General features: G+C 55.9%; 13 protein-coding genes across 13 annotated transcripts; 7 read left to right on the forward strand and 6 right to left on the reverse strand.

The window, feature by feature from the left end:
- Positions 1-153: 153 nt before the first annotated feature.
- L226DRAFT_359012 (uncharacterized protein) lies at positions 154-774 on the reverse strand. The gene is made up of 3 exons (XM_067674209.1): positions 593-774; positions 335-542; positions 154-282 (listed from the first exon to the last, which is right to left on the reverse strand). Exons 1-2 carry the CDS (start codon positions 696-698, stop codon positions 367-369), a joined length of 282 nt encoding a protein of 93 aa, XP_067537639.1. The 5' UTR covers positions 699-774; the 3' UTR covers positions 154-282; positions 335-366.
- A 104-nt stretch (positions 775-878) lies between these two features.
- L226DRAFT_533077 (transcription initiation factor IIE subunit beta) lies at positions 879-2,126 on the forward strand. The gene is made up of 4 exons (XM_067680381.1): positions 879-1,084; positions 1,148-1,371; positions 1,431-1,677; positions 1,727-2,126. The coding sequence occupies exons 1-4, from the start codon at positions 913-915 to the stop codon at positions 1,969-1,971; spliced, it is 888 nt and encodes a 295-aa protein (XP_067537640.1). The 5' UTR covers positions 879-912; the 3' UTR covers positions 1,972-2,126.
- A 278-nt stretch (positions 2,127-2,404) lies between these two features.
- L226DRAFT_533078 (uncharacterized protein) lies at positions 2,405-5,204 on the reverse strand. The gene is made up of 11 exons (XM_067680382.1): positions 4,820-5,204; positions 4,639-4,773; positions 4,388-4,581; positions 3,993-4,336; positions 3,920-3,944; positions 3,611-3,868; positions 3,388-3,553; positions 3,307-3,334; positions 3,219-3,252; positions 2,985-3,163; positions 2,405-2,918 (listed from the first exon to the last, which is right to left on the reverse strand). The coding sequence occupies exons 1-11, from the start codon at positions 4,947-4,949 to the stop codon at positions 2,687-2,689; spliced, it is 1,725 nt and encodes a 574-aa protein (XP_067537641.1). The 5' UTR covers positions 4,950-5,204; the 3' UTR covers positions 2,405-2,686.
- A 306-nt stretch (positions 5,205-5,510) lies between these two features.
- Positions 5,511-6,332, forward strand: L226DRAFT_359073 (uncharacterized protein). The gene is made up of 2 exons (XM_067674210.1): positions 5,511-5,618; positions 5,689-6,332. Exons 1-2 carry the CDS (start codon positions 5,611-5,613, stop codon positions 6,107-6,109), a joined length of 429 nt encoding a protein of 142 aa, XP_067537642.1. The 5' UTR covers positions 5,511-5,610; the 3' UTR covers positions 6,110-6,332.
- Positions 5,975-6,852, forward strand: L226DRAFT_359084 (uncharacterized protein). The gene is made up of 2 exons (XM_067674211.1): positions 5,975-6,181; positions 6,234-6,852. Exons 1-2 carry the CDS (start codon positions 6,124-6,126, stop codon positions 6,758-6,760), a joined length of 585 nt encoding a protein of 194 aa, XP_067537643.1. The 5' UTR covers positions 5,975-6,123; the 3' UTR covers positions 6,761-6,852.
- Positions 6,853-7,851: 999 nt separating this feature from the next.
- L226DRAFT_459420 (uncharacterized protein) lies at positions 7,852-9,482 on the reverse strand (the record flags this gene model as incomplete). Its single annotated transcript, XM_067675512.1, has 2 exons — positions 7,852-8,948; positions 9,005-9,482. 2 exons carry the CDS (start codon positions 9,480-9,482, stop codon positions 7,852-7,854), a joined length of 1,575 nt encoding a protein of 524 aa, XP_067537644.1.
- Positions 9,483-9,839: 357 nt separating this feature from the next.
- L226DRAFT_483399 (uncharacterized protein) lies at positions 9,840-12,006 on the forward strand. The gene is made up of 4 exons (XM_067677006.1): positions 9,840-10,288; positions 10,341-10,741; positions 10,792-11,597; positions 11,657-12,006. The coding sequence occupies exons 1-4, from the start codon at positions 9,931-9,933 to the stop codon at positions 11,748-11,750; spliced, it is 1,659 nt and encodes a 552-aa protein (XP_067537645.1). The 5' UTR covers positions 9,840-9,930; the 3' UTR covers positions 11,751-12,006.
- A 258-nt stretch (positions 12,007-12,264) lies between these two features.
- L226DRAFT_569284 (uncharacterized protein) lies at positions 12,265-13,407 on the forward strand (the record flags this gene model as incomplete). The annotated part of the gene is made up of 6 exons (XM_067684279.1): positions 12,265-12,339; positions 12,407-12,597; positions 12,660-12,868; positions 12,934-13,058; positions 13,117-13,306; positions 13,370-13,407. 6 exons carry the CDS (start codon positions 12,265-12,267, stop codon positions 13,405-13,407), a joined length of 828 nt encoding a protein of 275 aa, XP_067537646.1.
- A 1,273-nt stretch (positions 13,408-14,680) lies between these two features.
- Positions 14,681-17,989, reverse strand: L226DRAFT_544566 (ARM repeat-containing protein; the record flags this gene model as incomplete). Its single annotated transcript, XM_067682281.1, has 13 exons — positions 14,681-14,704; positions 14,767-15,102; positions 15,161-15,637; positions 15,688-15,759; positions 15,816-15,960; positions 16,014-16,657; positions 16,711-16,821; positions 16,874-17,023; positions 17,077-17,229; positions 17,283-17,567; positions 17,627-17,731; positions 17,794-17,852; positions 17,950-17,989. The coding sequence occupies 13 exons, from the start codon at positions 17,987-17,989 to the stop codon at positions 14,681-14,683; spliced, it is 2,601 nt and encodes an 866-aa protein (XP_067537647.1).
- Positions 17,990-18,521: 532 nt separating this feature from the next.
- L226DRAFT_569286 (U6 snRNA-associated Sm-like protein LSm7) lies at positions 18,522-18,916 on the forward strand (the record flags this gene model as incomplete). The annotated part of the gene is made up of 3 exons (XM_067684280.1): positions 18,522-18,609; positions 18,664-18,738; positions 18,792-18,916. The coding sequence occupies 3 exons, from the start codon at positions 18,522-18,524 to the stop codon at positions 18,914-18,916; spliced, it is 288 nt and encodes a 95-aa protein (XP_067537648.1).
- Positions 18,917-18,957: 41 nt separating this feature from the next.
- On the reverse strand, positions 18,958-20,944 carry L226DRAFT_505102 (asparaginase). Its single transcript, XM_067678013.1, has 5 exons — positions 20,313-20,944; positions 20,212-20,264; positions 19,564-20,154; positions 19,357-19,507; positions 18,958-19,300 (listed from the first exon to the last, which is right to left on the reverse strand). The coding sequence occupies exons 1-5, from the start codon at positions 20,542-20,544 to the stop codon at positions 19,203-19,205; spliced, it is 1,125 nt and encodes a 374-aa protein (XP_067537649.1). The 5' UTR covers positions 20,545-20,944; the 3' UTR covers positions 18,958-19,202.
- A 187-nt stretch (positions 20,945-21,131) lies between these two features.
- On the forward strand, positions 21,132-22,900 carry L226DRAFT_559219 (uncharacterized protein). Its single transcript, XM_067683283.1, has 4 exons — positions 21,132-21,257; positions 21,311-21,378; positions 21,431-22,687; positions 22,752-22,900. Exons 1-3 carry the CDS (start codon positions 21,200-21,202, stop codon positions 22,472-22,474), a joined length of 1,170 nt encoding a protein of 389 aa, XP_067537650.1. The 5' UTR covers positions 21,132-21,199; the 3' UTR covers positions 22,475-22,687; positions 22,752-22,900.
- A 51-nt stretch (positions 22,901-22,951) lies between these two features.
- L226DRAFT_559220 (uncharacterized protein) lies at positions 22,952-26,008 on the reverse strand. The gene is made up of 2 exons (XM_067683284.1): positions 24,091-26,008; positions 22,952-24,024 (listed from the first exon to the last, which is right to left on the reverse strand). The coding sequence occupies exons 1-2, from the start codon at positions 25,925-25,927 to the stop codon at positions 23,423-23,425; spliced, it is 2,439 nt and encodes an 812-aa protein (XP_067537651.1). The 5' UTR covers positions 25,928-26,008; the 3' UTR covers positions 22,952-23,422.
- Between the last annotated feature and the right edge of the window lie 187 nt (positions 26,009-26,195).

Raw genomic sequence — 26,195 nt, forward strand, 5'->3', positions numbered from 1 at the left:
TCCAAAGGAGGAAGAGAAGCGGAAGAAGGCTCGGATGAGGAGTCACTGATAGACGTATTGAGCATGACATGAGTCATTCGACGCATCGGAACCGTAGGAGGAAGCTTATGGGATGTGACTGAACATGGTTATACGTACGATGATACAGATGCTTGCTGCTGAATTGAAGCCGGCACAGCGGCGGAAGGAGTTGGGCTTCCAGGATGGCCCTTAGGAACAAATACAGGTGCGTTCACTGCCTGAGCAGGAAGCGCGGCGCCAGGGGTAGGAGAATCCGGCGGACTGCGCGTATTTTAGACTGGTAGTGGGGGGAAGGTGAATGGAAAGAACGTACGCATACAGCGGCTCATCGCGCTGTAAGACGCGTCAGGACGGATAGGATAGATCCACGACCAGCAGAGTGCGCACCGGAGGATGGTAGTAGATACAGCCCTTGTCCTGAAACTTACACGATCTACGCGATGTCAAGATGTGGCTCGCGTGCACGCAACATGACACGCACCCATGAATGAGAATATTCCTACATTGCCGCTGTGGGCTGTCTGGGAAGGACCATGAGACAAATCAGACGGTGGGCGGGGTAAGTACGGACCCTTCTTGGACGGCTTGGGACTCGCGGGCTCGTCTGAGGGCGGCGCGGAGATCTTGACGGCGGAAGAAGAGGGGCGGGCGAAGAAGGACATGTCGCCGTGGGCCATGCTTGACCGGTCACCAGGCGGAGGACGACGCGGGGTCGACGCAGACGATGGCGAACCCGTCCCCAACGCTGATCAGCACAGTCAGCGAGGAGACGCCCATACAACGCCTGTCAAAATATACGCCCACACACCCGGCGTCAAGTACCACATCGCGGGCCGTGCAGTGCAGACGCTCACTCTCCTCGTCTCTCTCCGTGACCACCACCACCACACCATGTCCGGCCTCGCGCGCGACGCTGCCGCCTTCAAAAGTGCGCTGCACAGGCAGGACTACACTTCGTGGCACTCCCAGCCCCCGCCCCTCCACCAAGCGCAGCAGGCAGGCACCTCTGCAGCACCGGCCACCGATGTAGACCCCTCCAAGAAGAAGAAGCGGCCAAAGTCAAGCACGTCTCTCTCGCTCGATTTGTCTGCCTTTGGTGTCAGCCATGGCTGACCTGCCGATGCAGATATCGTGTACTCCCAGCCGGCTGACACTGGGACGGGCACGAACGTCAACACACAGCTCGTCTATCTCGTCAGTCACCTGAAGGCGACGGGCAACCCCATGCGACTCCAGGACCTCGCTATCATCACCAATACCCCTGTTGACACGGACAAGGTGCTGCTGGAGAAGTTCAAGGCCCACGACCGTGTCATACATGATCCGAAGACAGACCTCTACTCCTACCGGGTACGTGTCTCTCCACTCACAACTTCTCCCAGAGCTCATCTATATTGTGTGCTTGATAGCATGATTTCAACGTACGCAACAAGGCGTCGCTGTTGACCGAGATTCAGCGCCAGACGCGCAAAGGCGGAGGTCTGTCCGTGCGTACGCTGAAGGAGAGTTGGAAGGAGGCGCCACAGGCGATTGAGGAGCTCGAGAAGGAAGGCGAGGTGTATGTGACACGGACATTGAAGGATGGTCAGATGCGTATGGTGTTCTGGAACGAAGTGAAGCCGACAGAGGAGCAGGGTGGGATGGCGGTCGAGAAAGGTGCGATCATCCTGCCTGTCCTGTTGTTTCTCCCTCTCAACCGCAGCAGAGTTTCATGACCTCTGGCATGATCTCAAAGTCCCCGACGACGTCGACCTGCTTAAAGCTCTCGCCTCGGAGGGTCTACAGGCGACGACAGCCGCCGCCCCGGTGCTCAAGGGTGGCGCGGCATCAAAGAAGAAGGGCAAGAAGTCGGCGGCCAAGAACAGGCATATACGTATCACGAACACGCACTTGAAGGGGACAATCGACTTGTCGCGCGATTATGTCCCTCCGAGTGCGACGGCGAAGTAGGCTTCGCGTCGGTTGGTACTCACAAATGGATGGTTGGCGATCATCTTGTACACGCAGGCATGTCGCATATGTTATGTATACCTAGATTAATGTATATTACAATTGATGGACTTTTGGGTTGCTGCTACACCGATAGTTCGCCCAAGTGCACGTGTTAATTGGGCTCGTCGTGTTGCCTACCGCAGTGGTAATGACCAACACTTGACAGGATGATCTAGTACTTGGTCATCCTTCACCTCCCGCCGCATTGACGCTATTTGTGATCTCTTGCCAGCGCGGGTGATTGAGCATCAGTAAGGAACGACCCCACACTGCCTGAAGCGACACTTGAAAACCCCCACCGTCCCGCCGCCTAACGGGAGGGTCATTGACCGTGACCCTGTGGTGCCACGTAATGCGCTCATGAAGAACTGGTGCGTACTAGTATCTCGTTCTCGCACTCATACTTTGGCATTGGACAACGGACAGGCTGATTATCCTACCTGTAGACAACATATTGGAGAGAGATCTCCGCGGGGAACGTCCGATCTTTTGAGCACGAAAGGCCACAGCCGAGACTCACCGGCACCAGTAGTTCTATCGCGACCCCTAGCAACCTCGAAGGGACTTGATCGAACAGCGAGAGCGCGGGTGGGGTCTCCAGATTGCGTTCATTGCGTCAGTAAGAACGGGAAGTACTGTACGTTTCGTTCGAGTTTCCGATCCGAGAGTAGATTCATATCCCACCATATGCTATTTTTCCATCGACAACGGTAGCCTTCACCTTGGTCTGCAGAATCTCGCTGAAGGGCTTGGCTTCGTTCATGATGTCATGGTCGAGCACGACGAAGTCCGCTCTCTTTCCCGGCGTGAGCGATCCGAGAGTGTCCTCCGCGAAGGCAGCGTACGCGGCGTCGAGCGTCATGCCCTTCAATGCCTGGGCACGGGTGAGGCGCTCCGCGGGGTACCTGCATAGTGCATTGGCATTGGCCAGGTCACGGGAAAAAGGATGAGAGACGAGACTTCTGACTCACCATCCGCCACTGCCTTGGGGGCTGTCGCCTTTGTGATCCAACCTCGCGACGGCGGAATAGAAGCCGAAGAGGGGGTTGATGCTTTCTACTGGGAAGTCGGAGCCGAGAGGAAGGACGCCACTGCGCGAGTGCTCAAGGAGAGTTCGGTATGCATAGGCACCCTTGATGCGTTCAGGACCCTAAGCGGATGGTGAATACTTCGTGTGACTAGCTATTCCGGCTATGGTGGCTTACCAGTCGCGTCTCTGCATACCACATGTCCGCAGTCCTGTCAGTGATGTCAAAACTCTGTGATATCTCGCTGTGCTATGGCACGACGTACGCATGCGTAGGTTGTACACTGTTGATGACTGTGGAGTAGGGATGAGTAAGTCTACGAGTCATCCATTATTGCACAACGTACTGCCAAGTTTCCCGGAGCGAGCGAGGTCCTCCTCTCGCATGATCTGCGAGTGTTCGAGGCGCGGTCTTCTCTTCACAAGCGTGGCCTCATCCCCTGAGTCATGCGCAATACCTTCGAAGACGTCAAGTACGGCCTTGTTCGCACGATCACCAATGGCATGAACGTTCTATGGTACAATCAGCATCAGCATCGTGATATGTTCGCAATTCATAGGGAAACATACAACTGCCCAACCGCGCTCCCACCATCCACGAGCGACGGCGTCGAGCTCCTCTTCAGGCAGACGCATGATACCGCTCGCGTCAGGTTTGTCAGAGTATGGAGCCAGCAGAGCGGCACCCCAGGATCCCAACGCGCCGTCGGTGAACAGCTTGATGCTACGCATTCTTGTGCGCGCTGCCGGATGAGGGTCGTAAATCTCTAGCTCCTTCGCTTCTTCCGACGTGAGTCGTACGGAGTCTGCCATCGAGTAGATACGGATCTATGGCGCGTTCAGCGATCTCGAACACGATGCAATGAATGTCGAACATACGGGAAGCTCTCCTTCACGGTCCATCCTGTTCCGTCGTCAGTGGTGCGCATCAGCGGTGTGTGTGAAGACGCACTCTTTGAATAGCTCAAATTCCGGAACGCTCGTCGAGGCATCATGTACGTTGACCAAACCTACGGAGAGAGCATCCTTGAAGGCGCGCTTCGCGTACTCGCGCATAACCTGCTTCGACCACTTCGGGACAGGTACGAGACCTTCGGCAGCGTCCACGAAGACGCCTGTTGGTTCACCCTTTGAGTCTCGTATAATCTCGCCTCCAAGAACAGAGGATGGGAATGTGCCGCCCAGATGCTCTTTGGTAAGTTCCAGAGCACGGGGAGACAACCAGACTGCATGGCAATCAACGCGGCGTAGCGCGATAGGACGAGAAGCCAGAGATGGCCGAGACGCGAGGTCCGCCTAGAGCCATGTTAGCATGTCGTCCGTTTGTGTTGGCCAAGACACACATACCGCAGTGGGGAAGGTCCCGTCTGTATCGTTCCAGCGAGTCTGGTCCCAACCAAGGGCCTCGATCCAGGTATCGGGACCTGAGGGATGTTTCTTGGCGTAGGTCTCCACGATATCAAGGAGTTCTGATAGCGAAGAGACCTCGTCAAGGCGCAGCTGCATTTTGAAGCCATATTCCAACAGGTGGGCGTGTGCATCTGTGGGGGTGGTTAACCCGATGACGTGGCTTCGGAAGAGGATCAGTACATGCTCACCAGTCAGACCGGGGACAACTATTGAACCGGACGGAACATTGAAGACAGGAAGCGGCTTCTTTGCTGACGGCTCGTTCCCGTAGAACTTCTGGATGAGTTCGTTTTGGTAATCATCCCAATACGACTGAACCTCCGCTACCATGGCATTAGCGAGGATCTGGGATCCTGAGTCCGAACCTACCCAAAGTACCCGTCGCGGATATAGTCTGCTTGTCGACGACGATGCAGTCTACTTGAGGCGCAGACTCGTCGACCGTGTAAATGCGACTGCCGTTGGCGCATAGGGCGTATGCACTTGGTAGAGATGTCATTGCGGTTGAACCCTTCCCCTTCTCGAGGGAGTAGTATGTCGAAAGGCCCGCAATTGCGGATGCCAACAGCGTCCACACAACTTGTTTCGTCGCCGAGCGCTCAGTTCGTCGTCGGGGGGCTGCTGACGGCTGCTGGGGCCGCTGGGGCCGCTGGGGCTGTTGAGGCCGCTGGGCCTGTTGGGGCTTCTGGGACTGCTGTGGCTTCTGTCTGCTCATGTTCCCTCAAAGCTGGCAGTGGTTAGCTAGCGGTGCCAGTGAGAGGGGGTAAGCTTGGAAGTCCGGTCCGACAAGCTCCGATATCCATCCTGTGAAGCGCCCACACGTGTTTGGCGGCTACACTCAGCGTGGCACTGGCGGCCTCCTCCGAGTCAACGCTGTCATGCATGTCATGTCCACAACGTTTTGGTTATCGCTATCCAGCTGCTTTATCTCCCGAATGGAAAGAACTTTGCGCTTGTTAGTTCAGCTATATGTCGACAGCTCATTACGCCGCGGTCGTCATTGATGTTGCAGATTGGCCCCGCAGACTGGGACGTGTTTGATCCTCATGATCACATCACTCGCAGCCTGCTCGCAACTAAATATGCAAGGCTCTGACGCAGTAAGACAACAGACACACAATCAGTTATTCACGTAGCCGGACATACGTTACAGGGGAAGCATGTGGAGGTACGAGAGGTCTAGAGTTTATTACGAACGCGACTCATGCTTTTACATTCCCTGCCGTGATGTTCCGCAGGCATGAGTGCGAATATCAAGGCACTGTGTTCACTTTCGGGACAGACTTCACAAGATTCTACATACGACCATCTGTCGCGTTGAGGGGATCTCGTCCGACAACAATGATGGATTTGAATGTCGGTGGCCGCCATCATCCGGGATCCCAACACAGTATGGTCGAGGAGACCAGTGCCTACCGGTGCCTATCTCCGGAGCGCGATGGTACTGCATATAGTCCGTCCGCCGGAGACGAGGGCTCGGGTTTGCCCTCGCCCTTCTTGCACCTTGGTTTTCTGTGGCCCCCGAGTCCGTGTTCGACCTTCACTTTCTTGAGGGCCCGTTTGGACATCTGCACCACCTCTTCTCTCTCTCTTTTCGCCACTGCCACTCTCTTTCTTATTGATATTTATTCTGTTTCCACTTTATACGCGCCTTCTTGATCTAGCTGCGTCAGATGGCTCCTTCAACTGTGATTTCATCGACTTCTCAGCGGGGTCATTCCTCGGCGTCCGGTGAGTGTTCATCTTGTCTCGCTCATCGCTCGGTAGCCGACCCCCTCGCAAGGGAAAACCCTAGCAGACGTGGCGGCGAGTAACACCTTGAATCCACTGGGTGCAAGCTTCGGCGGGCCAGTGGTGACTGCTTCGCACGAAGACACTAGCGTGGGTCCCTTGTTGCTCGACCCCACGGGTTCGTCAGCGACCACGGACGTTCCGGCCTCAGCTACTCAGACCTTCTCTCTCCTCCCCCTCATCTCGTCTACGCCAAGTTCCAAAGCTACCCCTTCATCTTCCCTTTCCCCCAACGACCGCCGTGAGCCGAGTATATCCCAAGCAACCCTTATCGGCGTTACTGTGGCAATTTCCGTCATCGCCTTCATAGCGCTATGCCTCTTGTACTACCTCTGGTGGAGGAAAAGGCATCCGACGAAGCCCGGTGAGTCTGGAGCCACCCATCGCGTCCTCCACATACTGAGACTTCATCACATTGACAGAACCGCCCGCTCCGAAGGAGAAGGAACGGCGTCGTGGTGGGTAACTTGTAGTAGTACATCAAGCTGCGGTTTGGCGCTGACAGTGAACCCTCAGTAACATGGACTCTCAGAGGCATCATCAGCGAGAGGGAGGCGCGAGATCCCTTCGCGGACGTCCACCAACCACCTCCGCCACTTCCACGGGACAGCCAGCGGGGTACGCATCCGAACGACTGAGCAGACGCACAACCCCACTCACGCTGAGCTATAGGGAGCTCCAAGATCGTACACTGCGCAATCGATGCCGGCAGCGTCTACGTGCTGGACGGAGAGAGCATCTACGGGGACAACGGTGCCTCCATTAAGGGCATGTTACCGCCTGCATATGACGACCTGCCTCGGAAGGCGCTGCCGAGAGGTCTACCTCCGCTACCGCCCATGGATGGGCACGATACGTCTTCACAGCAGCAGGATCAAGTTCGTGATGGACGGGAGGAGCGGACGACTGGGATGCGCAGCTAACGGATGTCTTTTAGGCAGAACCCATGTATAACGCTTGATGACTGATGCAGTATAGTACTGTTCACAGTCGCTCCATGGTTTCCTTCGACGCTAGTGCTCACACGCGAAGAGGTAGAGGCAACACAATTATATTAAGCACCATATCGACCACCAAATCAAGATGCAAGATAGAAGAGACGGTGCGCAACAACAGATGCATCAGAAGCAACACGGAGAGGGGGGAGAGGGGATGAGATTGATGCTTCAGAAGAAAATGACCCAGGGATACATGTTGTGCGCGCCGACAGCGACAGAGGTCAATGATACGGGGAGCTAGTTCAGATGGAGACTCGGGGGGATATGAGGAGAGGAATAAGGAAGATATACGCATGAGCGATCCATCGGTGAACGCGAGGAAGAGCTTCTAGCGGAGATCCCCTGTGCTTCATATAATGATGTTTCAGCGAAGGCAAATGAGAAGCAGCCTAGCCAAAGCCTACCATGACGGTACATGAATGTTTGAACAGAACACCACGCACCGTCAGTGCAAGAGCACAATATCGTCAAGGTCTGCATAGAGGCGCACGACACTGCAACATCGATAGCATTCCACAAAGCACCAAGAAAGACTACACGTATACCCTACAGCAACTGGCAGATGTCAATATCAAGGTATGGTATGCACGAACCGTGCACACTCACGAGATTCTACCGGTCTATCCCATGTTCAACTGGGATCCCTAGCTCCTCCAACGCCCACCGACCACGCGTGACCCAGTACGACAGTGCCTCGGGATCCTCGAACCACATCTTCTGCACGTCCGCAGTAGGCTCTACGACGCTCCCTTGCTCTAGCAATGACGACACAGGTACAGAGGTATCCTCGTCGTTCCCTACGACTGCAACTTCTTCTGCGTCTGCACTAGGGCCGCGAATGCGTTGCCGCTTCTTCCGCTTGCGAGTCTTGCCATCGCTAGTCGATATGGCGTTGTTCTCAACAGACAGATCGCTGTCGTCCGTCTGTAGTGTCGCTCGCTCGTCGACATCGGCAGTGGCTACATTGGAGTGATCGCCGTCCCCGACAACAGTGAGCTTTGACGAGCGACTCGCGGGAGGACCGTGTGGGCCCCAAAGGCCACCCGAACGAATCCACGCAGCAACGTTTTCCTGAGTCTTGATTTCGTCGAGTACGCCCATAACAGCGAGGAGCGTCTCGTCGTAAGCGACTTCAGGCTTTCCGCTGTCCCCGAACTGTTCCAAGAGCGCTACCCGTTTCTGCAGCTTCTTCTCCTTTCGTTTGCGTTTCTTCGAGACGTCCGAATCGGCACGGGGCCTCCCTTCAGGGGAGGCATTGATGCCATCTGGTGAGGGAGGCGCATCGTCCACAGCAGATGAGGACGCATTCACTTCGGTTGCGTCCCCATTAGCCTTCAACTCATCGAGTTCTCTCCGTGCTTCAATCGCAGCAATCCAGTCTTGCTCCTTCTGCAAATTCTCTAGGTCCTTCGTGCGCTGTTCCCCGGTGTACTCTCTGATGCAGACGTGGTTGAAGGGCTGTACTTCAGCCTTGCGAGGCGAATCGTCAAGGAGTAGCGTTGTCAGTGCGGAGTGCGCCTGGGGAGAGATGGTGTCTAGCGGCGTCCTGATACTCCCATCGCTGGGACGAGACGGGCTGGAAGGCTCAGATGAGCTGAGCGGTGTGCTTGCGATGGACGAATGAGGGGAGGAAGGCGCGTCGCCAGTTGCTCGAGACGACAATAAGGACCAGGGCTTCTCCAGGTCCTTCACGGTCTGTACTTTCTGGACTGCATATATATCCAGTTAATACCGCTATTCCGTCTCAGTTAGTGAGAAGACGCACAATAGTGTTCGGTAGACAGCCCGAGGGTATCCCTCGCCCATACCGCGATCATCTTATCTCTGTCTTTCCCAAAGCATTTGTCGACCATGTCGTCGACGCTGTGCGGTTGTGCCGACGACCACACCATGACATCCAACCACGACTTCGTCTCGGGTGCAAACAAGAATGACCTGAAAGCTGACATGTATGGCCTAGGATGCACCGGCCGCAGACGAGGCAGCAGATTGCCTAGCGCATCGCGTGGACGTTCATGGTGTCTTGCCCTTGGGTTGTTTGGAGACCGGTGAAGGAGAGTGCCATTGAGATCCAAGACAAGCAGCTTGCGCAATCGGGTGGGATCGTCAACTCGAGCAGGAGTCTGCTTCGCTAGCGCGAGATAGCTGGTCGACGGGGTCTTTGGGGGAGGAGAGGGAGGTGGAGGAGGTGGGCTCACATGGCGGGGAGGTGGGGGAGGTGGGCTCCGCGACCTCTCTCGCATAGACGTCGCGCTGCAGGGCCGGGGCGGCAAAGAATGCAGACCATGGTGGTATATAGCCTCTGCTCGTCGAGATTGATATAAAAATTTCAACCTGGGGAGCTATGGACGAACCATTGTAAGACATCTGCGATGAGGGTGGCATTTGAGAGCCCTCACCCTCCCAGAGATCATCACGATGCCCTCGGTGTCGAGAGTGGTGACGACTATGTCTAGACATCGAGTGCAGCAGCCACGACGCGCGGCGAACGGTAGTGAAAGGCAGCAGAATCTTGGTGAAAGCCAACTTGGAAGCCGGAAACCCCAGAAACGCGTCGCGCGCTGGAAACTCGCGCGTCGCACGTGCCCGGAACGCGTCTTGGACGTTGTCCGCGACCGCGACGACGACGACGACGCCGGCGTTGTCTGCGACGCGCCCAACGGCGTGGCTTTTCTTCCCTTCTCTCGCTTGATGGCTCGTCTTCGTCGCGACACCCAGGACTCCGGAGGCGCGACTACGCAACGGCCTCTCCGCGTCGTCGCGTCGGGCACGCTCTTCGTCACGAACAACCTCGGCCTGCCAACCCACCCGGACGCGAACTCTGTTGTTCGCGCACATACAGTCTCGCGCGACCGCGGCGGATCCGCCAGTACATGCTTGTCTATCGTCGCACAATTCCCGGCCGTGGATGCCGTGCTTGTCGCACCTCTCGGTGGCAATGAGGAGGGCCAGAGGATCATTGCTGAACTCGAGAAGGAGCGTGTGAGTACGCGGTACTGCAAAGTATGGCCTGAGGCCGGTGTCCCGCAGGCATGGGTGCTGCATGCAGGTATGTTCCAACATTCTATCACGATACCCCATATTCTAATTGAACAGTGCAGGTGATACGGACAGTCGTACCGTGATCAACAACAATCCATTGCCTGATATTACGCATGAAGAGTTCATCTCACTCACCGGCCCCCTAATTGTCCCCGAGAACTACGCATATCTCAACTCGTCTCTGCCTTCGACACCTCCTGCTGGCATACAGCAGACGCCTGGGGTGAATGCTCCGGGACAGCCTCGTCCATCAACGTCCAATCAGGCTGCGACTCCGCCGGCACGGACAGTTGTGAACAGTCCAGCGCCGATCGACTGGGTTCACTTCGAGGGTCGCTCAGTGAAGACTACCCTGAGCAACATCATGGGCTTAGATGGGCTTGCGCGGGAGCGCAAATGGCGAAGCCACTGCGTGTTCAGCGTGGACGTTGGGCGAAGAGCCCGTCAGGGCGTGGAAGCGGTGAGATACTTGTTATATGCACCGACGATCGAACTGACACACCTGTGCAGCTTATCCCTCACGCAGACGTCCTGTTCCTGAACAAGCACTACGCCCGCGCGCACTCGCCGCAATACGCTTCCTCTCCCCGCGCATTCCTCCTCTCCCTCACGAACATCGCACCACAGCATGCGCTCCTTGTCGCACACTGGGGCAACGACGGTGCCTCCGTTCTTTCCGTCCCTACTAGAGAGTACTTCCAATCGTCTGGTTGGGTAGAGCCAAATGTCCCGCCAACCGCACCCGTTCCTGACCCCGCGGCCATGCGGAACGCTAGCCGTATGGACGATGCCGACCTCCAGTCCGTCCGCACAGGCAGCGACTTCTGGGCTGGGGGAGGACACGACACCGAGTCGTCAAGCATGTTCACCGCCGACCTCCTCAACTTCGGCCCCGGCTCAGGTTCAGGCTCCAGCTCGTCCCCCGCCCGGCGCCCGCCCGCAGACGAGGAGATCGCGCGTTACCAGCGGAATGGTCCGAAGAAGAAGCAAGACCGCTCGAGGCGCAACGAGAAGCGCGCTGCATTTCGCGACGAGGACGACGGGTCCTCGTCGGACTCGGACGGGACTCAGATTGCTGGACATGGTGGGGGATTCCGGCCGGTGCTGGACGCACCGCGGCGCCCGCCGCCGTCCAACGAGGTCGTGGATGAAGTCGGGGCGCAAGATGCGTTCGTTGCTGGAATGATGTGGGCGCTGAGCAGGCGGTTGCTTCCTGGAGAGCCGTACACCCCATCGGCAGTTGGTAGCGATGCTACCGTTGCGGGTGCAGAAGGGGATATACTACGCGGGAAATGGAGGCTCGAAGAATGCCTGAGGTATGTATCATTCCCGAGACTCTGCATATTCGCTCGTTATTGAATAATTTGTGCGGCAGATTTGCGACCGAACTTGCTGGGAGGAAGGCGCGACGAAAGGGATGGACTGGCCTCGCGGCGGAGATGGCCGCTGCAGGATGGTTTGAACTCTGATATACCGGTGCCGCTAGTTGTTGCTCTGATCACGACCGTTGGATGTGTTGCTCACGATTACCTGCCACCATAGTGTATACTTTGCCATACTTCTCAGTTGTTGTAATTGCTAATATGCTCGCATCTACGAGGTCATGGTGTGATTGGAATGGGACCGAAAGCGGGCGATATGCGACAGTTACCACAAATTCGCCAGACGTCACAATCCGGACACAACTCTGCTGCTACTTGAGCAAAATTCTGCCATTCCACCCACGTATGACTTGGCGATAATTCAATACGGCTGCACCCAGAGATACCACCGCCTGTCATGTATGGATGCTACCATCGAGACCGGTTTGTCGTCTTCGTCGTAGGTTCCTTCAGGTCCGTCAGCCGGCCGTAGTCCTGAATACAATATTAATGCTGGAAGCGGGAAGACCAGGGCAAAACTGCTTTCTCGGTAAATGCATGTGGCTGTGCGTCATATACTATCGGCCAATTGACTCGGTCTAATTGAAGGTTGAAACCCACCATGACAGGGCAGACGAAATCTCCATCGTTGAAGTTACTAGACACCGCCGAGAAAGTATCTCAAGGAGCGGAAGCAGTGAGCATCCCTCGTCCTCACCCTCATCTTCGAGCAATCTCGCCAACAACGGCGTCTTTGCACGCAGAAAATCTACAGGGTCCAGTTGCATCCTACGCCCGTATGCTCATCATCAGCGGCAGCAGAGAGTGGTGAAGTTGCAGAGAAAGTACTACTCAAATACCGCTTCCACAAGCAGTACCGACATCCGAGCCTTGACGCATCCTTGACCAAGTCGCGAGTGGCTGGCGAAGCGCGTGCACTCATCCGATGTCTCCGGTATGCAATCTACATCTCCAAAGCCGCCACTCAGACGATGCTGATCATGCACCGCATCCTAGATCTGGAGTCAACGTCCCAGGGATACGCATGGTGGATGCGCCCGAAGGCATCCTCGGGATCGAGTGGATTGACGGCAAGAGCGTGAGGTTCCTCCTTGGGGGCGGCGCCGAGGGCGAGGAAGAGATCGTCGAAGACGCCACTGATGAGCCTGAAGAAGGGGACTTGCCGCCAGAGGAGGACCAATTGCAAGAGTATGGGATCTCTCAAGGTAGAAAAACACCATCGTGCTAGGCTGCACACGGGATTTTCACTCAATTTGAACGATTGGTGCAGATGCGCTCATGGGGATGATCGGGACGGAGATCGCGAAGATGCATCAGGCGGACATCATCCATGGAGACCTCACGACATCGAACATGATGCTCCGCCATCCGTCGTCGCGCAAGGGCCTCCAACTCGTGCGTGTTCCGTTCTTTGTGCGGCTCGCGGACGTACACGCTGACCCACTGTACCTAGGTTCTAATTGATTTCGGGCTCGCATACACATCGACGCTGGTAGAAGACAAAGCGGTTGACCTTTACGTCCTCGAACGCGCTTTCTCCTCTACTCATCCGCAGTCGGAGCCACTCTTCGCGGGCGTGCTGAAGGCTTATGAGACCAGGATGGGTAAAGACTGGGCAGCAATCTCGCGCCGACTAGATGATGGTGAGCACCTTCGGGTGGTTGTGGATCTTCTGGACTATGAACTGATATTTGAAACGTATACAGTGCGCCTGCGCGGGCGGAAGCGGAGTATGGTGGGCTAGGAGCCATTTTCTGCCTATTCGTGCCGAGAAAGGAGAAAAAGTGAAGATGTACAGTGTAGTGTACGACTTAAGTATGTTCTACGCCGAGTCAGCTGTAGCGACCATCACTGAGAGCCCTTCGCCTCCACACATTGACAGGAGCTATGTATGTATGGACAGACAAACGTGGTGGCGAGTAACACTTTGAATCCACTGGGTGCAAGCTTCGGCGGGCCAGTGGTGACTGCCTCACACGAAGATACCAGTGTGGGTCCCTTGTTGCTCGACCCCACATGTTTGACAGCGACTACGGATGTTCCGGCCTCAGCTACTCACTGGCAGACCTAGGGAGCTCCAAGGTCGTACATTGCGCAATCGATGCCGGCAGCGTCTACGTGCTGGACGGAGAGAGCATCTACGGGGACAACGGTGCCTCCATTAAGGACGCACTACCATCCGCATGTGATGACCTGCCTCGGAAGGCGTTGACTCGGAGGAGTGTACCCCGCTATCGCGCATGGGTGGGCACGCCGTCTTCACAGCAGGACCTTGTTCATGATGGGAGGCAGGAGTGGACGACCGAGACACGCACCTAACGGATGTCTCGTAGGCAGAATATATGGACTACGCTCGATGAGCGATGCAGTATGATACTTGCCGTTCAGAGTGCACGGCCCCTTTACGGCTTCCTTCGACGCTAGCGCTCACCCGCGAAGAGATAGAGGCAGCTTGATTATACATTAAGCACCATATCGACCACTTAATCAAGATGCAAGATGGAAAAGACGGTGCACAACAACAGATGCACCAGCAGCAACACTAAGAGGGGGGGAGAGCAGGCGAGATTGATGATTCAGAAGAAAATGACCCAGGGATACAAGTTGTGCACGCCGACAGCGACAGAGATCAACGATACGATATACTAGGGCAGCTAGCTCAGACGGAGGCTCGCGGGGATATGAGGAGAGACGGGGGGATAAGGAAGATATACGCGGGAATACTACGGTCCTATAGACAGGCAAAGCGTAAAGCGTACTAGAGGTAGGGGTGCAATGGGACGAGATTGAGACGGGCTGTGGCGGCTTCTTCTACTACATATGCGACATGCGGCATGCGGGATCATTACGAGACGTGAGATGCGACGTGTCCTCCTTCAGAGGGCGAGAGTGCTGGGTGCGATACTTGTGAGTAGACAATGACGTAGACTTAGACATACGGATTCATGTAAGACTGTAAGATGGAAAAAAGAAACGAAGACAAAAGACAAGATGGAGCTTGAGCAGGATTAGACGTTCTATGCGGTGGCGCGCTTGACAGACTAGACAAATTATTGTCAGCAACCAGAAGCAACACGGATGAGGTATGAAATGAAGAACGCACCTCACGAGCCCACCGGATCATCTTCTTGGTCTCCGGCGCCATGCGACCCTTCATGCGAAGCTCGTTGGCGAGCCAATCGACGAGGAGGAACTGCTTGATCTGGCCGTTGGGGAACGCGTCTGCGAGGTCACCGACCAAGCCAACAGACAGGCGGATGGTACTCTCGGTGCGCTCGGAGTCGACCAGACACCTCTGGACAAGCTCGAGCATAGCGGGTACGTGCGGCAGCAAAGCATCGACCTTCGGCGTGTCCTTGAAGGCGTTGACGATGCCGGTGTATGCCTCCAAGATACCCTCGCGGAGCAAGCTGACGTACTCGATGAGGTCGATGTCGAGCTGTGGGATAGAAGACACATCAGGGAATGACAAGTAATAGCTGACCGAGGGGGCTCACAGGGTTAGGCTGAACAGCACCGGCTTGCCTGAGCACAGCCGTCGTCGCAGCAAGGTAGGGCTCGAAGGCAGGACCGATAGCGACAGCGAGATCACCGAAGCAGGACAAGATCGAGATCTTAACGTTGCGGTTGAGGACGTCGCTCTGGAGGTTCTCGAGTAGTACACCGACGAAGGCGTTGCAGTACTGTGCGGTCTGGTCTCCCAAAGCAGTCGCAATGTCGCCAATGATGCCAACAGCCACCATGCACAAGGCGGTGTCTTCGTGAGCCTTCAGCGCGGGGTAAAGGAGCGGTAGGAAGGCAGGAATGTATGGCCCGAAGGCCGGTCCGAGAGCGCGCGCAAGCGATCCGATGACAGTGAAGGCATCCTCCACAAGCCAGGAGGTCTTACCCGCAGCGTTGATGAGCTGGAGAGTAAGGGTCATGATGCGATCTGCCATTGGTTGAATTCCATCGCGCAGCTTCTGAACGACACACTGGAGGTATCATCAGCACCATGCCTATCGAAGGAGCTACGAGTACCTACAGTGATCACACTGCAGAAGCTGGCCATGAGGTCATTCCAGTTGTTGCGGTCATCAGCACCCACAATTTGGTTCTGTACAACCCGATGAGGACTCCGTAAACATGAGCACTGTACCATGTTATACGTACCTGCATAGAGAGCAACTGCTCCATGCGCATGAGAATGGTCACGACGATCTGCTGCACCACGGGGATAGTATCGGCAGTGGCGTGGGTGACAAGCGAGTTGATAGCCTCGTATGCAGTTGTCCTGTGCTGGCCTTCGCTCGTTGCGCTGAGGATGTTACGTCAGGAATCGCTGCTCGCAAACAGGGCAAGGGAACTCACGTCTCCGTTGCACGCAGCAACGCCTGGACGATACCTTCGTAGTAAGGCGACAGCGGACTTGGGTTCGCAAAGGCCTCGTCGCCACCTTCCACATAGCCAAGTTGATCGGCGAGGTTCATGAGTCCCCAACAGCAGTTCCCGGCAATACGAGCGTTGTCATTCAAGCCACCGACAAGCGCAGATATGAGCGGGTGGAGATGGACGTCGGGCTGGATAGTCTGAACAAGGAGGTCGCAGATGCGTCCAAGCGTCCATGCGACGGTGTCCTTGACTTGGGGGTTCTGGTCACCCATCATGTCGATCAAGATTGGCAGAGCTTGGTTCACGAGCGGTGAGAGCACATTGGGATCGGGACCATCAAGGATCGAGCCGAACGTGATCACAGCGGCCTCACGCAAGTGCCAGTCACTGTTGCGGATGTTGGCCTCAATGAACGGGATGACGGCGGGTACGATTGTGTCCTGGACTGCGGTAGCAAGGAGTCCCACGCATGTTGCAGCAGCCTTTGCGACGGTCCACTCATCTTCGTCGTCATCCTCATCCTGATGAGTGAGAAGGTCGAGTAGAACAGGAACGATTTCGGGCAATGCGACCTTCGCGAAGTACTTGCTCTCGTTCTCGGGAACTTCACCATACTCGTTCGCCTGATGTGCAATAATGAGACTGATGTCCTGCGATCAACATGTGATCAGCTTACCTCAGACGCCTCCCATGCGAGGTCAGTCTCGAGCTCGCACACTGTGGACCAGAATTCGATGGCCTGGTGGGCAATCTTCTCTTCACTGTGCTTCATTCCCATAACGGTAAGCTAACCCAAGGTGATTAGTCTGGTTCGTCTTCCTGGGACATGTCGCACGTACTCCGAACAGAGCACGCTCCATGTAGTAGCCCATCTTGTCGTAGTACAGTGACATGATCTTGACCAAGCACTCGAAGGCACCAACTTGAACATCGGTGTTGGCATTCTGAGTTGCTTCACAAACAACTTGCATGATATAGTTCCTTTCGCCCTGCAACAGGTTGTGAGCTCGCTGTGCGCCATCTGCATCCTAGGTGACCATACCTCGCGTTCGAAGTTCTCGCGAACAAATTCTAGCGAGTTCAGCAGAGCGTGGATGGCAGCCAGTTGTACTTCCTGGGATGGCTCCTCCTTGCGCGCGCCATGAATGACAGCAGTCAAGATTTCATTCGAACGCATGGAGAGAATATCCGGTTTCTGCATCGCGCCTCAGATCAGAAGGAGCAAATTGAAGACAGGATTGAACGTACGTCTTGCAGCGACTCGCAGATGAAGCCGATCGCTTGGAGAGTAGCGACTCGCAGACTGTTATTCGACGGGTCACTTACGAAACCCAACAGGAGCCCGATAACGTCCATCCACTGCCCGTTCGGTAATTCAACCGACGCGATGGCAGAAACCACCTGCGCAGCCACGGTCCCGACCTTGCCAGTGGGAGAGGCAAGAGCCATGAGGGCATCTTGCTTAACCTTGTTCTTGGTCGCGTCGTCGAGAGCGAGCCAGCGGTTGGCATACTCGGTCTGCCGCGCAAGTTCCTACAGACAAAGAGGGCGGAATGTGGCGTGTGCAGTAGAAAGATCGGAAGGTCACGTACTCGTGCTGATAGGGTATTCTTGAGAGCAAGACCAGCGGCATTGCGGACGTGAGTTGGTGATGCCTCGTTGACTAGCTCCGTCGACAGCATCGCCATATACGCGGGCTGGATGGGCGTGCATGATGAGCGTCCAGACGCGGGTTGGGTAGGAGAGCGCAGGGGCTCACATAGTTCTCCCTAGAAGCTGTTTCGAGCTTCTGGGTCGCATCATCACGCGTATGTGCGTCTGCAGAGGGGGTGGGAGGCGTTGTTGAGCTCGGTTGCAAAGGCAGGACGCGCCATCTGCAGCTGGGCACGGGCGCGCAAGATGAAAAAGGACGTACCCGGCGAGAGGGTGTTTGCAAGGAGCTCGGTCGCGTTCATGGTCGTTACTGAAGAGACTGTGGATGTTTTTGGGGCTGTTTTCGGCGTTCGTGGCCTTGAAGACGGTGGTGGTTGTGGAGGAAGGCGAGGAGGGAGTGGCGGATGGAGGTCAGGGTCAAGGGAACGGCGTTTGTTTTTCTAGCCGATTCGCGCCTCTGTCTACAACCGTCTCCTTGTCTTTTGTCCTTAGGTCTTGCCTGAGTCTTGCTAAGTTGCTTTGCCTCCACGTTCATCACGCCTATCACCCGTATATATTCCTCACGACGAAACCATCGTATCGGCATATCTCACACCGAACCGCCTTCATCGATATTATCCTAGGACACCCCGACAATGGCCGACAGAGTACGTCCACACCTCCTCTTCCTCTGTTCACCAATGACCTCGGATACTGAAGGGTCGTGGCGGTAGCAGAGGAGCAGCGAGGGGTACCGCACCCGCTCGGGGCGGTAGACATGGCCCGTACGTCCTTGTTTCGTATATCGTCGGCCCCGATGTAACCACCTTACATCATGTCAGACCGCAGCCAACTATGGACAAGCCCAAACGTGAGGCAATCCTAGACTTAGCCAAGTATGTGAACGAGCGCATCCGCGTCAAGTTCACTGGCGGACGAGAAGGTCAGGCGGTCTGACTATCACCCACGATGGACCGGGCACTGATGTCTGCGTCAGTGACTGGTGTGCTTAAGGGCTACGACCAGCTCCTTAACCTCGTGCTTGATGAAGTACAAGAAAATTTGCAAGCGGGTACGTGCATGTCTCAAGACGTAACATCACTGCGCGCTCATCCAGACCTGCAGTCCCAGAGGGTCAACCGACGACGCGCAACCTTGGACTCGTTGTCCTGCGCGGTCCGACAATCACCCTGTTGAGTCCTGTTGATGGCTACGAGGAGATCGCCAACCCCTTCTTGGCGCAGGAGTGAGCTGCTTGCAAAGATGGACTCTGTACTTCTAACGTGTGGATCTTGACCGACAACAACCGACGGCCTCGGTCATATGTACAGTAACATTAACCGCTTCACTGCGGCAGACGAAAACCCTGCGGAAGCAATCCACCGATAGTCATCGTCTTTTACAGGTTTTACCGCTGATCCAAACATGACCTATCTTTGCGCGTCGTCCACATTGACGCATACCGCAGGGAAATCACGAGTCCCCAAGTCCTACAGTACTTGCAGTAGGTATTACAATGGGAGTGAACGAGAAACCTTAATCCAACTCGTCGTCGTCAAAGATGGCAGTCTTGGGGACACCGTCCTCGTAAACGACGCCTCTATACATACCTGAACAGTTCATTGGCATTGTGACTGTATGGATACGATATGTTAATTGAGGTGATTTTGTATCAGAAGCTGATATTCACCGTTTCCCGCGTTGTCGAGAGCGATGACGCCCCCGATGCCTCCATCACGGCGAAGCTCCTCCACGCAAGTCTTTGCGGCCACAGACAGTGGCTCGTGGAGGTACTTCATACGCCGTCCAATAGTTGAGCCCGTAGCCAGGCGGATGAAGTACTGTTATCGAGTTTGTTGTTCAAGTTGTACATGTGTAACGAGTGACCGAGACTTACGTCGCCGTCTCCGGTTCCGCTCACACCCATAGCGACCTTGCTGCCTTTGCCCGTGAGGCGCCGCAATACGCGATGCGCCCAGCCCTCGACCTTCCACTCCTCCGCCCAGAACCCTGCTCCCATGATGGGCGTGTCGCCGACGCGTCCGACAAGCTTGTTCGTCCGTCCCCCAGTCGAGGTCACAGCAGCAATACATCCCCGCACATCCAGCGCAACCGCGCCTACGGTGCCCGTCGGCAGCTGGTCAAGCGGGACTTGTGAGTTGTCCTGGTCCTGTCCAGGCTTCGTGGGGTATGGCAGCGGTTCTTCGGGGAGACCGAGGCCTCTTCGGTGTTCGCGCCAGCGGTTCTCAGTGAAGAAGTAGCTCTCGTCGACCAGCTTGATGCCTAGCGGGGCGCCGAGGCTCTCGGCCGCGACGCCGGAGAACATGGTGTGAGGGGCACTCTCAGGCGAGAGGTACAGCGCACGCGCGAGCTGCGATGGGTTGCGCGTATGGCCAAGGAGAGTGATTCCTACGCCGCGGCGAGTGGATGGGATGCACGGATGCGTTGACGGTGGGCGTGAGAGCATGAGCGAGGTCTCCAATTCGTTCTGCGTAATGCATGAGTACTAGAACAACAACTCAATTCGAGCTAGCGTATGACTGACCTTGCCCGCAACATTGAAGACTGCGCCTCTGCCTGCATTGAAGAGCGGACAGTCTGCAACGCAGTCAGCCCTACCACCTAAATATTCTGAAGTGTGCGCACCTTCCAACGACGACACTGCAGCAACCGCCGCGTCCATGGCCTCCCCTCCTGCACTCAACACAGCGTACCCGGCGAGCAATGCCCGACTCAGCGCAGTCTTGTACTGCTTGCGCAGTTCAGGTGTCGAGCGCGACTTGTCCATCGTGCCCGCGCCGCCATGGATGACAAGCGTGAATTTGGCTGGCGATGTCGGCTTCGCTGCTTGGGACAGCAAAGGGGCTTTCTCGGACATGGTGGTACGGGAAGAACCAGGGTCCAGGAGAGAGCGAGGGAATAGCGGCCCGCACCGTTATCTGTGGCAACACATGGGCATGTTATTAATGCGATCCAGATGGCCCTCTTGTCCTTGGTCGCATTTGAGAGTTCAAACGTTCAAAGACAGAGAATACAAGTGTGTTGAACGTAATGTGTGTGAGCCATGCGATAGCACTGAGAAGTGGAGATGGATTCCGTGGCTCAATGACAACATGTTGTCTCTTGCCTTCATGTTCGCACCGACGGCCAAATTTGGGACATTGATGCCAGATGGTGCCTACGGCCAATATATTAATCATAAAGGAGCTCTCCCCTGACATACCTGTAGATTAGGACTAGTAGGGAGCTGAACACAAGCAAGTAGTATTGTATACGCGTTCACAAGGGCCGCATCGCTGGGATGAAGGAAAGGACGAGCTCGGAGGAACTCAGTGCAAGAGTGCCGGAGATCAAGCCAAGACTACTTAATAAGTAACTTAAGTACTAAGTTGTCAAGTAATGTTAAATTATTTATTAGAGGAATCTCGAGCTAACTCATGGGCCTATCAATCAATCTCACCTCCTCTACCATATCGCTCCGCTACGGCATCCTGCAGACCTATTACTTTTAGATTCCTGTGGGGACAATATTCATGCTCGCTGCTCAGTCATCTGCCAGGACTTGCCCGTGTCGGTGCTTCCAAGTTTCAGGTATGTCAGTACTATATCATACAGCTTGTTGCATACTGGAAGTCTGTACCCAGCTTCTCTTCCGAGGGCAGAAGGGGTCGTTGCTCTGAACCTGCGTTATAGACACTTCCATGGCACTTGGGTGCGTACGCCAGTTCATCAGAGCGTTGGTCTCGCTTACCTAGCGTCTGCAGCTCCGCACATCCTCTACGGGGGCCTCCCCGTGGGATAGTATCTTCGAGGCCGTCAAGGATACCACTGCCTTGATGCACCACTCTATCCCGCATGTCCGCAATCTCAGATGCCTCCCGGTGGGACGTGCTGACGGCCCTGAGCATCCTCGTACCATCTCGACGACGCACCACGAGAGCCAGACGATCGCAGACATGTTCAATGTCGTCTTCGAAGGCGACTTTGCTGCAAGCTCCGAGGGTACTGCAGGAGTGGACCAACACTCGGCTGCCATGGACAAATCGTTCAGCAGGCTCCGTCGCATAAAACGTCCGCCGTGGACGTCAGAGGTGGACGAGGAGCTTGACCGCAAGATGGTGGACATGGAGCTTTGTGAGACGGACATCCAGTTGCTGATGTGGGCCATGCAAGAGGTATTTGGTGAGTTTCGGCGGTATGAGGGGGAAGCGCGGCGTACCGTTGAGGTCCACCAAGCCGGCTCCTCGGACTTCCACACATCGCCTTCGTCCCGGCGGATGCTGAGCGCACTTCAGCACTATCCCCATCTCCTTGTTGCACTCATGTGCACCTTCCGGGACAGATACAAGGACCCACACCTCGCTATGTCGATGTTTGAGCATGCCCGAGATCTGTCTATCGCTTCCTTCGTCTATGGATGCACAACGCCCGTGTACAACGAACTAATCGAGACGCGTTGGAGGTCCTTTCGCGACCTGCGTGGGGTATGCGATGTGCTTGAGGAAATGTGGGTCAACGGCGTCGAGACGAACCATCGTACGCGCTTGCTCGCTGAGACCATCCGGCACGAGATTGGCGAGCGTACCTTCTGGCAAGAGGAGAGTTCGATCGGGTCCGGGGAGGCCTGGAGGATGGTTTCTCTCCTCGAAAGCCTTGTCGTGCGCGGGAGGAAGCAAAAGCGCACCCGGTCATCGGACGCGGAGACGGGGAAGGTAAAGGCAAAGGAGAGTACACAGGACAAGTGGAGATTTAATGAGTGGCCAGGGAGCCCTTTTCTTAGTACGAGAACGAGGCGGATGCGTACCTAGTTCTGGTTGTTGTGCGGTCTGTGAGTTGTTATGTGCTGTAAATTCCCATACTGTACTAATTGGCTCGGAGTTGACTTTACCAGACTTAACCACACACCTCATGCGCACATCATGTATCATATGTTGCTTGCTCACAAGCAAAGGGTTTTGATATCAATAGGCAATGACAGGACTTTGCTTATTCTCAGCACCAACCAGCGTCCATTGACCCAGGTACGCAAGTCACTTGCATTGCGTTACAAGAGTGTTCGTTTTGACGTGCGCCCGACTGACATAGTTCAGGCCCTTTTTCGCCGAGCCCAAAGAGGTCCCAACCCACAGGAATTGGTCCACTTACTTCGCGGATTACCAGTGCTCGTCACTAATAAATTATTTCTCATGGTCGGCGAGACGAAGCTATTAGCGGCGTCGTCACCATCCAGCGACTCGACGTTGACGTTGGAGACTTGAGGCCAAACATAACGCTACAGTGATGTTAGTGGATGCAGGCGTTGAGGATTCCAACACTATATAGATGCGACAGCGAGTGAGAGACACAGATCCGAGGGAGGAGCGTGGAGATATACGCGCATCGATAGAACGAGCATGCTATGTACGTACTCGGTTCTGAATGGAATCCACAGTACATGGAGGCAGAAATGAGGATGAAGGTGATGATAGCGCTCGCGAAACCCCCGAGTAAGCGAATGGGTTAATGATACCGCCAAATAGACAAAACAGCCAGGCCAGCGTCGGCGAGGCAGGACAGCTATGGGATGATATACATGGATGTGAAGATAGAACACGAGTACTGAGGATGCAGAAAGATGAAGACATGAGTGCGCCAGAAAGGTGCGGGAAACGAGTAAATGTGAGCCCGTGGATACCGAAGACATGTAAAACACGGAAGCATAGACGAAGGGGCGACGAACCCAGCAAGAAAGACACAGGACTCCCAAAGAGCAGCGGTCATACATACGACGCGCTTTCCAACCCAGCCTTGCTGACCCTTCGCATTGGCTGCAGCGTCGCCTCGTCGACCGGAGCGCGCCTTGCATGCCTGTATCGGCCCGTTGCATCCTTGATCTCCAGCTCCTGTCCGGAGTCCCCGATGTGTGCCGCGTCCAGCACTGGCGGCCCATTGCTCGTTGTGCCGCCAATGATTCCAGAGAACGAATGTGGGACCGAGAACAGGGGCGGCAGACTCTCGCGGATGTGCTGTGGCCGGCGACCACCTAGTGCGACTTGATAATTCGTCCCGCCGCCCATGCCTCCTCCTCCGCCGTTGCCACCGTCGCCCTCGCCCTCCTCGCCCTCGGCCTGGCCTTGCGAGGACACCTTGACCACACCGACAGACTTCCCGCCGAGCTCCTGTTCTTCAAAGGTCATGAGCTCGGAGACGAACCCGATGTTAGGCGAGATGCCCTTGCGGCGCTCGAGTACGAACGCATACGCGCGCGAGAGGGTCCAATGGTTCGCGTGAATGAGGTACGCCATCACCGCCGTGACTGAGCGCGACTTGCCGGCTTTGCAGTGGACGTACGTCGGCGCTGAGTGCAGTCGCGCGTCATCTGCAAGGGGGATCGTGGTGGATCGTCAGTTGGAGTTAACGTGGATATTACATGGCTATCACTGACCTAGAACCTCACAGACCTCCCGCACACCACGCGTGATGTTGTCTTCCTCGACGGTATCGCGCATTGGGATGCGAATGTAGCGCTCAAAGCGCTCGCGAAGATGCAGTCCCTGGTCATCGTCGCACTCGATAGCGAGGTTCAGGATACGCTTGATACCAAGTGATAGGAGCTCCTCCACATGCTCCTGAGCAGTAAGCTCCGGTCCTAGGAAGAGGAAGCTCGGTAGTATCGTCGACACTGAGAAGACAGGGAATGGTTCTTCCGTCGTTGGGGGCTGCGAGGAATCCGGGCGCGCTGTAGATGGCGATCGAGACATCGGAGTAGAAGGTGAATACATCATGCGTGGGGTGTTGGGCTGCGCCCATGATGGCGATGGCGGTGGTAGGAACTCGCTTGAATGACTGGGTGACGCGGAGAGAAGACGGGCGGAGCCAGGCGGTGAAGGCGTTGAGAGGTCCAGATGGTGATGTGATGGTGGCGGTAGGTCAAGACGAAGATGAGATGGGGATCGAGAGCGAGAGCGGAGACCATTGGCAGTAGGAGGGGCGGCCAACGTTGCCGATTTATGGGGCATCTGGAGCTTGGGAAGGTTCGCGTTCAGACGTTCGGCAGACGTCGTGTCCAACTTGCGCAAAGTGGGAACGCTGGGGCGGCGCGGGGGAGGTGGACGAGAGAAGGTAAGTTGGGAGGGAGCAGGGGAGGGAGCGACTGGGTCAGATGCATCCTGCCAGGAGCTTATGGCAGTAGGCATCATCGGTTTTGGAGATACGGCGGACCGCTCGAGCTCGGGGAGGTCGCGCGGACGCGTTGCGACTGAGATGTCGAGTTGGAAGAGTCCCCCGAGCTTCCCATTCGCCTTCGCCTTGTGAGTTTTGCTCGGAGGGCGATGGTGGCTGTCTGGCCTCGAGTGGTCAGATATGATACGCTGCCGGAGGTATGGATGTCGCTGCGCGGTCGAGAAGCCGCCATGGAGGTAGTCGATCGTACCGTGCTCCAGCAGGGGCTCAACAAGGTTGAGCAGGATCCAGGCGGTCGCCTGGGGCCCGGGGTTCGTCCTCTCCTTCTCGTCCATATGCTCGTCGTACACAATCACATCACCATCCCAGTCGCCGCTATTCATGATGTCGTCCCACTTCCGCTTCCCGTCGTCTGTGGTGATCCATTGGCGAAGGGTAGCGACGTCGTGTAACCCACCGCCGGGCTTCTTGGAGCGCTTGAGGATAAGAGAGGGTATCGTGTGGATGTTCACGCTGTGCTCGAGATGACTCGCGAGGTATTCAGCCGTGGGACGGGTATCTATGAGTATCGGTCGTGTTGGTGCGGAAAGACGGGCAACCAGAAGCGCAGCGTCGATCCCACGAGATATTGAAGAGTCGGAGGAGGAAGACCGCCAGTCGTCGGCATCACCGTAGAGAGCAGAGGTGGGAGTGTAGTAGACACTGGCGGGGCTTGCCGCACTAGAACTGGGACTGGGTGAACGTACTTCACGTAGATCCGTCCACGAAGAGCTATACGGAGAAGCGGCCTGTGCGCGGAGGCTGTTTGTGGCAGAGCGTATGGGACGCAGCTTCAAGTTCTTGCGCACGCTGCGACGTAGTTTGTCGAGCAGCGCGAGGTCCTTGGAGATGTCGTCGGAGTTCGGGTCAGAGTCAGTCTCGAGTGCGGAGGCGTAATCTACGGGGGAGTTGGATGCAGAGGATGCAGTGGACGGGGAGGAGAGCTGAAGGTTGTCATCGTCGTCGGCGCGGTCGACGGGAGTCTCGAGTTCGATGACGGTATTCGACACGGCGTTTGTCTGCAAGCGAAGATTTGGCGGGCGGCCCTTGGAGGGTGGCATGGCTGGGTCGCCTCAACCGTCGAGCACGGTAAATAGGATGACGAGGAGACGACGCGGGACGGCGGGGACGGTCTGGGGTCGGTGCAAGGGCCGCTGATGCGACCGACGCCTTGGGGGTTATCCGTCGATGACTTGAATTACCAAAAGGGAGATAGCCTACAAAAGCACCATAGTATATCGCACCGTAAATGATAAGTTCTGTATTTAGGCTGCTGATAAATACGTAAAGTGGTAGTAAACCATATTAGTTTTGAGATACTGGTAATCC

This window comes from Lentinus tigrinus (genome assembly GCF_003813185.1).
Source record: "Lentinus tigrinus ALCF2SS1-7 unplaced genomic scaffold L226scaffold_7, whole genome shotgun sequence".
NCBI classification, from domain to species: Eukaryota; Fungi; Basidiomycota; class Agaricomycetes; order Polyporales; family Polyporaceae; genus Lentinus; species Lentinus tigrinus.